The sequence below is a fragment of the Pinus tabuliformis genome, chromosome 4_2, assembly GCF_031772625.1.
Source record: "Pinus tabuliformis cultivar Carrire ecotype Pingquan chromosome 4_2, CPIR1, whole genome shotgun sequence".
Classification (NCBI taxonomy): Eukaryota; Viridiplantae; Streptophyta; class Pinopsida; order Pinales; family Pinaceae; genus Pinus; species Pinus tabuliformis.
This window is the reverse complement of record NC_142304.1, coordinates 1,038,720,363-1,038,733,825: the sequence shown is the minus strand read 5'-3', so window position 1 is coordinate 1,038,733,825 and position 13,463 is coordinate 1,038,720,363. Positions and strand designations below refer to the sequence as shown.

General features: G+C 38.5%; 1 protein-coding gene across 1 annotated transcript in view; it reads left to right on the top strand.

Moving 5' to 3' along the window:
- LOC149173161 (protein transport protein sft2-like) overlaps positions 1-3,859 on the top strand; it is a 34,947-nt gene extending 31,088 nt beyond the window's left edge. The window contains exons 2-4 of the mRNA XM_089424525.1: positions 2,575-2,842; positions 3,090-3,194; positions 3,311-3,859. Coding sequence (XP_089280651.1) covers positions 2,575-2,842; positions 3,090-3,194; positions 3,311-3,421 — 484 coding nt within the window. The 3' untranslated portion in view covers positions 3,422-3,859. The remainder of the gene's footprint in view (positions 1-2,574; positions 2,843-3,089; positions 3,195-3,310) is intronic.
- Positions 3,860-13,463: the final 9,604 nt, after the last annotated feature.

The following is a 13,463-nucleotide window of genomic DNA, read 5'->3' as shown; positions in this document are numbered from 1 at the left end:
GTACTTTGAGGGTAGGCTAGAGTAAAATACCATCTAGTTTTGGTAACACTCTGACAGCAGTTTATTCTAGGCATCACTCCTACATCAATTTAAGATTGTAACATGTATTTATTGAATAATAGATAGATAGCATTTGCACACAGAATGATTGCTCATTCTTCATGATGGCTTCACCTAGAAAATACACTGAGTCTTTACAACCTAATCTGTAAATCCATTCATAACAAGGACATCTTAGCTTTATCTAATTTATTTGGAACTTCGGCAACCGAGGAAGATCCGAGTTCACATTCATGCATTATAGGGTATTTAGGTTATTCTCATTAATTTTATACAGGTTATTTAAACATATGATCTGTATTAACTTTCAAAATTCTGTATTCGAGGGTAAGTACTTTTTCTGTGAAGTTTAATTCAACTGACACAAAGATTCTCTGGAATGTCATTTGGACAAAGTAAAGAGAACAAGAAAGAGGGTGATGAATTTTCAAAGATGGCCATGCCATGGAAATGGATATGAATGGCTTCCTATTACCCTGAGAAACATGCAATGGAAATTAATTCAGTCCTCTACTATTTTAATCATCTCTGTTTTACGTGTTAATCTTTTTTTTGTTCTCTTTTTGAAATTTTAATTTAGTTTTTATTTTAGAGGATACATGGGTGTGATGTTTCAATCAGGCTGGAAATGGATCCTCTGGCATTTCCAAACTGGAATTGGATCGGATCTGGATCTGATTTGTGGACATGTAGATCCTAGGTCAGACCCAGGCAGATCCAGTAACATAGATTTCTTGGAGAGAAAGTACCTTTAGATGAAATTGCTGATGTTATTATTTCCCCAGGGCCCAGACATACATGCTCCAAGGTTTTCTCAGGGTTTTGCATCATGCATTTTGCCCCTGCCAAACTAGTACAAGAATTTTGCAGTACCTGCTTATTCCAGAGAGCTGAACTAGGAAGCCACTGTTGGTAGCAAAATTTGAGGAATGCCCAGGAAGGCAGTCCATCACGAGGAGCAATTTTGAGGAAAATAAGTTGTAGATATAAGCTAGCATGTTGACACTAAAATAATGATTTTTTAATTTATATGAAGGCACATGATCACAGAAGAAGCCACAAAGAATATAGAAGAATGACATACACATAAAAAGGGTTGGCAAAGTTCTGTAACTCTTTCCAGAAAAAAGGCCTGGAATTCAATGTGTGCCTCGTTTAGGCTACTGGCATTGAATAATAATTACAAAGTAGTTACAGGCCTAACTTAGGCTACCTGTTGATTGTTGCCTTGTAATTATCGTCTCTGATGGAAATCAAATGGTGTAGGGCCCAGGGGATTTTTCACACTGTAGCAGTTATGTGGATGGATGCATGATGCAATGCTCTGTTATGGTGAATAAGCTTCAGGCAATTGGCAAAGATACAAGAACAAGCAAAAGTGCATCTATCTAACAAAGAAGTACAGTGGACATTATAAAAATAGAAAACTTCAGATTACAGTGTCATCCTTGATTGAAGATGAAACAAGAAACTAGAGTCTATCGCAAAACAAAGAGCAACTCGGGGGATACAAAATAGAGACTTTCATTGGTATGTCACATAAGACTTGACTTTGAATGTGCGTGAGAGTTGAAATGACTCCCAGGATATGTTTAATTTACTACTGTTGCATTTTTAATTTTTTAGTTGCACTTCCAACTATATGGGCATGGCCGAGCTTCAGAGGAGTGCAACAGTTGAAATGATTGACAGCATGTTTTTTCCCTCTCCACCCTGTTTTTATTGTATTTTCTATGTTATGGCATGCCGTTCCAAACTTTTTCATACTAATTGATCTCGAGTTGAACTCTTGAGTTTTTGTTACTTCTATATGTATATGCCAGTTAGGCCAGATATGATATTTAACAGGTATGATGTAATTGACATGTCAAAACTTGAAGTGCTCATGACAGTTAGCTGGTTGATTACTGCGTTATAATGACTACCTTGCAACCATATAAAAAATGAGGCTTCTCTCACTCTTAGTGGTGTAATCAATTGATAACCAGATTCATGTGTACAATTTGTACAATCATCCTCGAGCTGTGTCATAACTTGCGTTTGATAGATGCTGAATCTGATTATACATTGAGAAGAATAGGAAGAAAGATTGACTGTTATCCTGTGAGATCAGTGAATTATCCAAGGCTTTTCCAAGCAAAATCCATTTGTAAAAACAAATCTGATTTAAGTCTATTGATAATTCTACCTCACCTGTCACAATTGTTTATCTGAGAGCAAGTTTCGGAAGCTTTATATTAAACATATCCAGACTTTGAAAAATGTTTTTTCATATTTCTTTCAAGACGTTACATCCCAAATGCTTATTCTATATTTGTATTTGCATTAGGCATGTTGTGAATCGTGTTTTTGGAGGTATTAGGTTTGGTTTCTAATTATCCAATGTGTGATCATGTATTTTCACATCTAGATCTATTGCATGTTTTCACCCTCGTTAAATCAGTTAGAAAGAGGTTTGGTATGGAATATTCAGTTGAATATCTCTCATTTATTAGTTTTCCTCCTTTATTACAGTGTGTCAAAAGGAGTGCGGGATATGCCTGGAAATTTTCAGTCAGCTGCCAGCACCGTGCCTTCAGGAAAATCCATTATGTACTTTGGATTGTTTTTGGCCACGGGCATCTTCTTCATTTTTATTTCTTTCACCATGTTTCTCCCAGTCATGGTGGTGATGCCTCAGAAGTTTGCAATATGCTTTACTCTTGGTTGCATATTTATCATAGCATCTTTTTTTGCTTTAAAAGGTGTGAGGAATCAGTTCGCCCACATGGGTTCCAAAGAGGTATATTATTCGTCTTTAATGATTAGCATTTTATATGGAACAATGTTACATTCACGGTTTTCTAATGAATCTCTTTGCATTGTTTCTATGCTTGATGACTTGTGGAAATTAATTAGTTTAGGCATTTTTGGCTTTCAAAAATACTGCTCAAAAGATGTAGGCTTATGTTGATGAAGACTTGAGTGCTCCATAATATGATGATGTTATTCAGCTTCCAAGCTCTTATTGTTATTGTGGTTTCGTACAGAGGCTTCCATTCACCTTGGGATTTATTGGGAGCATGGCAGCTACAATTTATGTGTCAATGGTGCTTCATAGCTATATACTATCAGTTATTTTCTCTGGCGTTCAGGTTTGTTTATCAGTGGTTCTTGATAGCTGATTGAACTGTTTCTGGAAATTGTGTGTACTTGTTATCACTGATCTGTATCTTGATTCTTAACTTCATTCTCTGTTCTATTTCTCTAGGTGTTGGCCCTGTCATACTATATTATCTCATACTTCCCTGGAGGATCTGCCGGCATGAGGTTTCTCTCGTCAACACTCACGTCTACGGTGATGAAGTGTTTTGGGCGGTGATATGACTAGTGTCTGGATTTTCAGCCTCAGACCTTAGCTTCATTTCTTACAATTATTAACTGATACCTGTGAGGAATGCGCAACTTCAAACCAGATTCTTCGCATGGTGCTTACAAGTAATAACTAAATATGTATTATACTTCTCTGACCGGCCTTGTGTTTAATGATGTTTATTTGTTCCTAATGAAGAAAAACATCTCCCCAAGGAGTTCCATGAGGCACATCTGTAACAAAGTGTGCTAGGATTTGTATGAGTTATCTGCACGATGCTGGCTTTTTCCCAAAGTAGGAATGGCAGTTCAAGCTGCTAGAGGCAGCACAAAACTTGCTCAAAGATCTTACATGACTTCATGATCTTGAATTTTATGGTGTTTGCAGGTCATTTTTGGTCTTTATTACTGAGGCTTTTTGAAGTCTCTATATTTGCAGTTTTGTATATTTCTCAGATTCCAACTCATTATTGTAATCTTCACTTTTCTTAAATTTAGCTTTAGTTGTTGTTTTCCAACCTAAGTGCAGAATAGAGCAATGCAAGAAAATTTGCTGTCCTGAATATTTGTACTCCCCAAAAGAAGATTCTGGAATTCAATTGGTAATTTATATGTTCTTAAAGATACAAATATGTGTTGAATTATTGTGACAACCTCATGTGATCTGTAACACGTGCTTGTTACACTTCGAATATATAAGGTGTGTATGTGTAGTGAAGTCACTTTAGTGACTTAGTTCATAAAAAATAGGTTTGAGTTTTTTTTTTTTTTGGTTATGTATTTTCCAATTAGGTTAAGCCTAGGCCAGGCCCAGCCTCAATGTTGGATGGGATAACAACCTTCCCACTTGATGTTGTCACTGGGATTGTGCACGGCTCCATCAAGCCAGGATACCCCTTGCAATAGTTTTTATCACTCATTGGTGACTCCCACCCTTAACCCCTCATGAGATTTGAACCAGTGGCTTGATGGGGACTAAACTCCACACAATCCAACTGATCTACACCTCATGGGTGATATAGGTTTCAATGATTATTAACATTTAGGGTTTTGGGCAAACAAGACCTTTCTATGTAACGAACAAGGTTCGTATACTCACAAATATTCAAAATATTTGGAACATGTAAACATCCATTATATGACAAGTAATATTCTATGTTGCATTGGCTGTGGGGACGAGGGGATGGGGATGGGGGTATGGGGAGACGAGTTTCTAGGACGGCTAGAGCTCATCCCCAAATTTTCAGGGGACAACAGGTTGGGGACGACAAGTGTGACAACTAATTTTTATATTTATTAAAAAATTAACATTAAAATAAAATTTAATAATACAACATAAACATGAATGATAAATTAAAATATAATAATTAAAACTATTACTAATTTTGAAATTCAAATTACAAAATAAAACACAGAAATCTAAACTATCTAAGCATCATTGCACATCACAAAAACAAATCTCGTCATTATGCCCATTGTCAAGAACTTAAGAAGTACTACTAGTCTGCTACAATCTACTACTGTCTACATAATCATTATATGATGCATGATGAATCATTTTAAAATTTTAGTAGTAGCTAAACTTTAAAGACAGTAAAAAAAAAAACTGTAAACATGAACAAGTCGTTAAAATCTATTTATAAATCACAAATAAATAGTCTAGAAATTAAGAACCTTGCGGGACCTATCATCAGTGTAATGTATATAATAATCATTATTATTTACAAGGCACAAAGAGTATTACCATCCCATCTATTTATCTTGTAACATTAAGCGTTAAAGATGAGTCAGCGATTGTAATGTTTATTTTAGGAGTAAAAAATGTTATGTACAAAAGTAACAATGTCATAAAGTGAAATAAACTATATATAATAAATGATGTTTATGTTATTGTATTCAGGGAATTAATTGATTGGTTCCTAAAATGAATAATGGAACTTGCTATGTATATAGACAACACCACTAGTAATTTAGTAGCATGTTGATATATCATCTAGTTTCTCCTACGCCTCTTGCATATATTTAACATGGTATTAAAGTCACGGTGATTGTGGCATAGGGAAATTTCAAAGATTCATGCCAAGAAAAGGTTTGTCACAGACATGGAGAAAGAGACAAGTTCCAATTGAAGGCAAATTAATTCATGGAGTATAGTGACTGTAAACTATAAACATGAATAAGTCATTAAAATTTAATTATAAATCCCAAATTAAGGGTCTCAAACTTCGCCCAATCAATCAACTCTTACCTCACTTGCAATCTTCGCTCGAGTTCTCTTAGCTCTATTTACCTTTGCTGTTGTGAATGGAGTTCTTTGTTAAGTGTTTCCCTGCATTTGCCATCTAAGACTCCGCTCAACTCTTACAACCCTCACAACTTTTCTTTTCCTGCAATTTTCACAACCTTTGTTTACCTTCATCATTGTGGCTCTCTAACAATGTTAACCTTCGTCGTCACCATGTAGTGTAATGTGTAGCATGTGATAGGTTTAGTTTAATGTGCGTGTGTAATGCCATACTTGATCATATCATACTAACTTTGATTAGTGTTTAATTAACTTGAAAATATTGACTTACAATTATTAAGTAATATTGATATATCTCTACACTTGTGACACTGTAATTTTATTTTACTGATATGATTTTATTATTGTTATTATTCAATTCATAAGATGTTTTTTCAAATCTACTTTTGAAAATATATGGTCTTCTCCAATTTATTTCTAAATTAAATATCCATATCCCAAAGTGTTTTCTCAAATCTATTCTTGAAAATATATGGTCTTCTCCAATTTATTTCTAAATTAAATAGCCATATTTCAAAGTGTCTTTTCAAATTTATTTTTGAAAAGATATGGCGTTCTCCAATTTAATTATAAATTAAATATCCATATTTTGTTCCCAAAGTGTTTTCTCAAATTTATTTTGAATAAGATTTGGTAAGCAAAGTCAAGGGTACTAAAATAAAAGAATGAGGGGGTATTCATGACATTAATTATAGGTGGTTGAGGTGGTTGGGAAGAAGAGACATAAAAGAGAATGATGATGAGAATAGAGGGGTTCCTTGGTCTTTGTTTTGGCATTGAAGGATTTTATTTTGGGGAGAAATGCGGAGAAAAAGAAAGAAGATAGTGGAGAGAAAAATGAGAGAACTCAAACTTGGATTTATTGGAGAGTGTTGATTTTAACTTAGACACTACAAGTGGTTGGATTTGGGCTCGGAGGGCTAGGGAACCTGTGAAGGTTCCCTAGGCTAGGAAATTGTTTCTAGTTGGCTGGGAGGTAAATTCAGTCGGTTTGCCAAGATGAGCATCCCAACAGAGTTGGGAGTATCTCAACGAAGCTATTGAAACATGTATTCTTCCATTTGTTTATTACTTATGTAAATTGTTGCAATGAAATTTCTTACTTGTTTAATATGTTGTAAATAAATTTTACTTGTATATTATCATCAAATAAACGCTGATCTATAAATGAGCTATTTCCTTTCTTATTGTGTTTAAATTAAATGATAAATTTAGTTTGGTTAGAAGATCTAGATTAGGTTCTCACAATGTGATAGGTTTAGTTTAGTTGATAGATTTAAGTTGTGATAGGGTTTAGGTTTCAAAATTTGTTTTTATTTTTGCTTTTTGACTTTAAATTTTAGAATTTAGATTTTTTTTTTTTTTGATAGTTTAATGTGCATGATATCGGGGACATCCTAAAGTCTCTCGAAAAGCCTCTAATTTTTCGAGGGATAGCCCTGGGACGACTTGGAAGTCCTCAAGTCCTCGATGGAGTCCCCAACCAATTGGGGAAGTTTCTAGCAAGTTCCAAAGTACTTGGATTCTTTTTTTTTTTTTTTGTAACACGGTCGATTACTATTATATTATAAAAACTTCAAGAGAGGAACCAGTCCTGTTACTTAAGATGGGAGGAGCGAAGCAGAGTGGATCCAAAATGGGCGCGCAGACTCGTGATCCAATTCCTTAAACTTATGATTTGAGATTTGGAAGAAATAACAACGATATTGCCTATAAACTGTCCTAAAAGAAAGCAGTATTTACAGAACATAAGGGGTTTTAGATATATTGATTTATTGAATCATCGAGCGGAGGCTCTTTTTTCTCACTGATCTTTGTAGAGGCCTCTCCTTGCATACTCTGAGTCATTGTTTTTATATGGTTGATAGCTTCTTCCAGGGGATGGCACTTTTCTTTAAGGCTTTCTATTTTCGCCCTCTGTTTCTCCAGCTTTTTCCTCTTAGATTTGCTGTCTGCCTGAACTTCTTCCTTGAGATCATTGAAGTGCTTGACAAAACGGGCAATCATGAAACAATGGGCTTTACACAGATTGCAGCTGTTATTGGTAATAACACGTTCGAGGGGATTATCAGACATAGCTGACAAGCCTTGAGGATCTTGATGTAGAGGATGAAAGGGGAAATACAAAGATTATATAAGAAGGAGGAAGACTGGCGGATCGAGTGAATGGAAAAAGAGTTGTTCAGAAAGGGGCTCGAGGATCCATAGAGAGACGGGAAACAAGGAGGAGCCGAGACAGAAGATCTACGACAGAGGGAAAAAAAGAGACGGGGGAGTGTAGACAAGAAAGAGGAGTGACAGGGTTCTGAGGAGCGAGGTCCGACGAGGAAGGGAGAATCTGCTTCAAATAGACAAAGAGACTGTTAGAGATAAAGAAAATACATGCTCGAAAAACACGAACATTACCGCACCAAGCGGAGCTTGGAAAACCTCTTCGGCTGAGGAGCACTGTGGACGTTCTATACCGGCTGATATTCGAGCTGTTGACCACCTGAGACGATCTGGGGGGATCGTAACTGAAGCATGAGCCTTTTCCCTTATGGCAAAGAGAGACTGAAACTCTGGAGTGGATGAACTGAGGCGTTTCATGCTGAATATAAACTAACTCAAGGAGCGGGTCCTCTGTATTCGGATCGGGCAGCTCAGAGATTTTCCTGTCCCAAATGTCATCTCGAGGATTTCTTGTGCAGCCAATGTGGATTATGAGATGACTGTTGCCTAACCTCTTTTTATTTTTGTCATGAGACTTATCCCATTCCATATTCCAGCACCGATTTCTCATAGCCCTGCAGATTTCATTGACAGTGTTTTTGATATGATGGAGTACCTTGTCAGAGGGGGAGGATTCATCTGTCTGGTTGCCAGCGTTGAGAGGGGAGGCGGAAGTATTGTTGAGATGACTGATGTAGTCTTGATTCACGTGCTCGACTGAGGAGAGATTCAACTTATGGGATTGGTTTGTCATATGCACGAACCTGTCCTGTGGGTCTGTTGACAGCCCTGTTGGCTAGTGAGTCTGCCAGAGTGTTGTTATTTCTCATAACGTGCTTATAGTGGATGTCCCCCAGTTGGTTTGAGTTGTCCTTGATCCTGTGCTTGATGCTATTGAGAGCCTGTTTCTTGAATTCTCCCCTTGAAGCCATAGCAGCAATCACAATTGTTGCGTCGCCAATTATGATTGGGTTTTTGACTTTCAGTTTTTTCAAAATGCAGATACTTAGAAGAAGGCTGTAGGCCTCCGCCATATTGTTCGTCATGTTTCCCGATCCCCATTCGTAAGTGGTGATAACTTGACCATTCCGGTCTTTGATTATTCTCCCTGCCCTTGTTTTCCTAGGGTTATTTTTGGATGCACCGTCGAACTAGAGTGTAATTTTATTTTGCTCTTGTATCCATTGTTCAATGTCTTCTTGTGATCCCCTGAGTTTCCAATTATTCCACCCCTTCCCTGCTTTTGTTGGAGGTTGCATATTCTTGACATAGTTTAAGTGGAATTTATTATACCACTCTTCCTCTTCCTTCTGCCAACTGGAGTGATCAGAATGAGAAACAGAGTTGGCACTTATCATTTCAGCAACTAGGCCCATAGTTTTGGCCACGGTGCCAGCTGGATTTGGTTTTTGATTTTTAAAGATGCAGTTGTTCCTGGTGAGCCATATTTTCCAACTGAGAGCTGAAGGGATACATTTCCATAAGCGAGTGATGGCAGTCTTGCCTTTTCTTGTATGAGGGTAGTTTTTCTCCCAGTTTCTGTTAAGGGTTGAGAGCTGGTTGAAGGTTTCTCTAGATCTCAGAGGACTGATAATTTGCTTCTAGCAGTTTTGTGCAAAAGGACACTCTATGAAGAGGTGTTGGCTACTCTCCTCTTCTGCGCAGCAGAGGCAGCGAATTGAGGGACCCTGAATCCCTCTTTTTTTGAGATTTTCGGCAGTGAGAATCTTCCCTTTAAGGAGGGTCCAGGTAAAAAATTTGATCTTTGGAAGGAATTCGGTGTTCCACACAGCTGACCGAAGATTCCATTTACCTAGAGTGGGGCTGGAATGGAGGAGTTTATACCCCTCTTTTACAGTGAACTGACCTCCACTGGAGTCCCAGATGAAGCTATCATGAGCATCTTTGTTTAAGGGAGCTGATCCCGTCAAAGAAGTCTTGAGGTCTGCCCATTGTTTCCTGAGATTATTTGAGAGGGGGAGATCCCTCCATGCAAACCCACAGTTGTGATCCCAAACTGAGATGTCGAATAAAGAATGCAAATTTTTGGCCTCCATCCATAATTTCAATTCACTGAACTGCTGAATGAGGTTTCTTGGTTCCGATCCCATAATTCTGTCAGTCCAGATATTTATTTCTTTGCCATTTCGGGCGACTTAGAGATATGATTTTTAATTTGGGGAGGACTTTTTTGATAAGTTTCCAAACTGAAGTGCAAGGTCTTTCCACTATTGCATCAGTGAGGACATTGGAGTGCAGCCCATTGAGGTATTTTCTTTTGAGAGCCTCAACCCACCAGGTATCTTTTCCCATTAGCATTCTCCACACCAGTTTGAAGCCCATTGCTTTGTTGGTAATGCTTGGAATTTTGATTGCTATGCCCCCTTTTTCAAAAGGGAGGGTAACTTGATCCCATCTAACCAGACTGAATTTTTTTGAATTGTGCTTTCCTCCCTGCCAGAGGAAGCTTCTCATGATTAACTCCAAGTGCTTGTGGGTGCTGGCAGGGGCCAGAGTGACAGCATATTGGTATATGGGAAGAGATGAGAGGAGAGCCTTTATGAGGGTGGTCCTGCCTGCCAGGTTTAGCCACGACAGCCCCCAACTGTGGAGAAGGCCTCTCATTTTTTCGATCTGCTTGTTCCAAATCTCAGACTTGACAACTTCTTTTGCCAATGGAAGACCAAGATATGTAAAGTGGCTCCAATTTCTTTGTACTGGGATGTCCATGATCAGAGAGATTCTTTGCATGATTTGGAGAGAGACATTCCAAGTGTAGATTTTGCACTTATTATTGTTTAGCAGTCCCCCTGAGACTGCCAGGAAGGTGTCCAATGTTCTCTTAAATCTTCTTGCCATTAAGCTTGAGGCTCCCCCAATTAAAAGGGTGTCATCGGCAAAGAGCAAGTGATTAATTTCTTTTATCCCTCTCGCTATGCTGATCCCTGTGATCTCCTTTTGCTTTCGAAGATTTTCCAGGTGTGTACTCAATGTTTCTGCCATGATGATGTAAAGGAAGGGTGAGAGGGGGCAGCCTTGTCTCAATCCTCTGGAGCTTCTGAAGTAGCGACTGGGCCTACCATTGATTAGGGGAGTTGTCCAAGGGTTTGAAATACATTCCATAATGATGCTTATAAATTTGTTGGATATTCCAAACTTCCGGAGGACCTCAGCTAGGAATTGATGATTGACCCTGTCAAAGGCATTTGCCATGTCAAGTTTTATGATCATACCTCTTTCCTTTCTATTAATGCTGCTATGAATTGCTTCTTGAATCAGGATGACATTGTTCGTTATTTGTCTTTTAGGAACGAATCCTCCTTGGTTCTCTGATATGAGGGAAGGCATAAGCTTTTTCAGTCGATTTGCCAGGATTTTGGTTACTATTTTGTAGGAGACATTGCAAAGAGAGATAGGTCTGAAATGATCAAAGGAGAGGGGGTTGGTATCCTTGGGAATGAGCGCCAGATGGGAGGTTTTATTGTTTTCACCCATCTTATTTTTTTTGAAGATATTTTTAACCATCCTTACGAAGTCTTTCTTTATAATATCCTAGTGGTTCCTGAAGAAGGCAACGGTGAAGCCGTCAGGACCAAGAGCCTTGTTCGGCGACATACTGAACACTGCCACTCTTATTTCCTCCTCCGAAACATCCTAATCCAACTCACTGTTTTGATGCGCATTGATTTTTCACTCAACTGGTTGCAGAAAATCCACGCTGTCCATGTACTGGGGGTCTGCAGATAAGAGGGATTTGAAGTGACTGTGAGAAGCTTCTTTAATTTCCTTTTGATCACTTAATTCTTTTCCCTTAGCATTAATTTTGTTGATTTGGTTTCCTGCTCTTCTGATCTTGAGGTTATTATGAAAGAAAGAGGTGTTTTTATCTCCCGCTCTAAGCCAAAGACACCTCGATTTCTGTCTCTGCTCCTCTTCCTCTTCTCTATTCTGCCTGTAGAGCTCCCTAAACATTTCATTTTCCTGTGATTGCTCTTCCTGTGAGATTTGTTGGTCTTCTTTTTCCTGATTCCATTTCTCCAATTTTCTGTGTAGCTCTATTCTTTTTTTTTCTCCAATATTGCGTTCTCTTTGGCCCACTGTTTGATTGCTGCTCTTAAGGATTTTAATTTTGATTCCCATACATAGTGAGGTGAGTCGATGACTTCCATCTCCCAGTGATCTTTGATGAGTTTTCGGAAGCCCTCCTTGCTATCCCAAATTTTATTGTATTTGAAAGGGATAGGGCCGAGGTTTCCTACATTGTCAAGAATCATGACCACAGGGTTGTGATCTGAAGCTGTGGCATGGACTATCTTACTTTTAACTGAGGAGAAACCTGTAACTATTCTTTCGTGAATTAATATCCTGTCGAGTCTCTCTTTGATGTTGTGAATTCCTGCTCTCTTATTGCTCCAAGTAAATTTACCATTGTTAGGGGGGATGTCAATGAGTTTGTGGGTTTCTATTATTGTTTCCAAAGTATCTCTTGAAGGGTCAGCGAGGAATTTCCCTCCTATTTTTTCTTCTATGTTCCTAATTAAGTTCAGATCACCACCCATGACTATGTTCCTATTTTGACACACCTGCAGTTCTGAATTGATAGAATCCCAACAGTATGCTTTATCCCTGTAGTGGTTTGGGGCATAGATGTTAAGAATAGTAAATTTTGCTTTTGTGATTTTATTTTTGAGGTCAGTTCTGACCCACCAGTTAGATGAGTTTTGACTGATGAGGTCACATTTTCTCTTGTTCCATAATGTACCTATTCCTCCTGAGGCGCCCACAGAATCTGTTGCTGTGCCTGCAAAGCTTTTGTGTCTTTTTGTGAATGTTTGAAAGTCTTGATTAAACATTTTGGTCTCCTGGATTAGGAAAAAATCTGGCTGCTCTTGACTGATTAAATCCCGGGCTGCATTGGATTTTAGAGAGGAGCCCAGCGCCCTACAATTCTAAGAGACCAAGATTATTACTTACTAATTTTTTGGTGAGCCCCGCTCTTTTCCTTTGTCTTTTCCCCGCTTCCTTTTTTCTTGTCCAAGAATGAGTCCATCGGTTGTTGTGTGCCCGTGGCCATTTCTTTTGCTGCTGTTTCGTCTCTTATTTCTTTATTTGACTTCCTGTCTGCTTTTTTCGGTGGCTCAGAGGTGTAGCTTACTTATTTGAGTTTGTTTCTGGTTAGAATACGGTCTATGGTAGGAGGAGGGGAGGGGAGGGGCAGCGAGGGGGAAGGGATCACTGCTAGAGCAGTGGCTGAGGGAGAGGAAGGGGGGGAGGAGGGATCTTCGTCCACCATGGATTCAAAAGGGGTAGAGGAGGAGAGGAAAGGCTGGGTCGATATGGGAGGGGGGGGAGGGGAGCGGCTTGGGATTCCGGGGGGGCATAGGTTCAAGGCCATGTTGGATGGGGTTTGATTTCTTTTTTTTGACTTGCTCCCATGTGCCTTCAGTGGTTTCAACATTTTCATTCAGTTCATTTACTTTTAACTTACTACACCTATTAGCGAAATGTCCATATTCGTGGCATACCTTGCATTTGA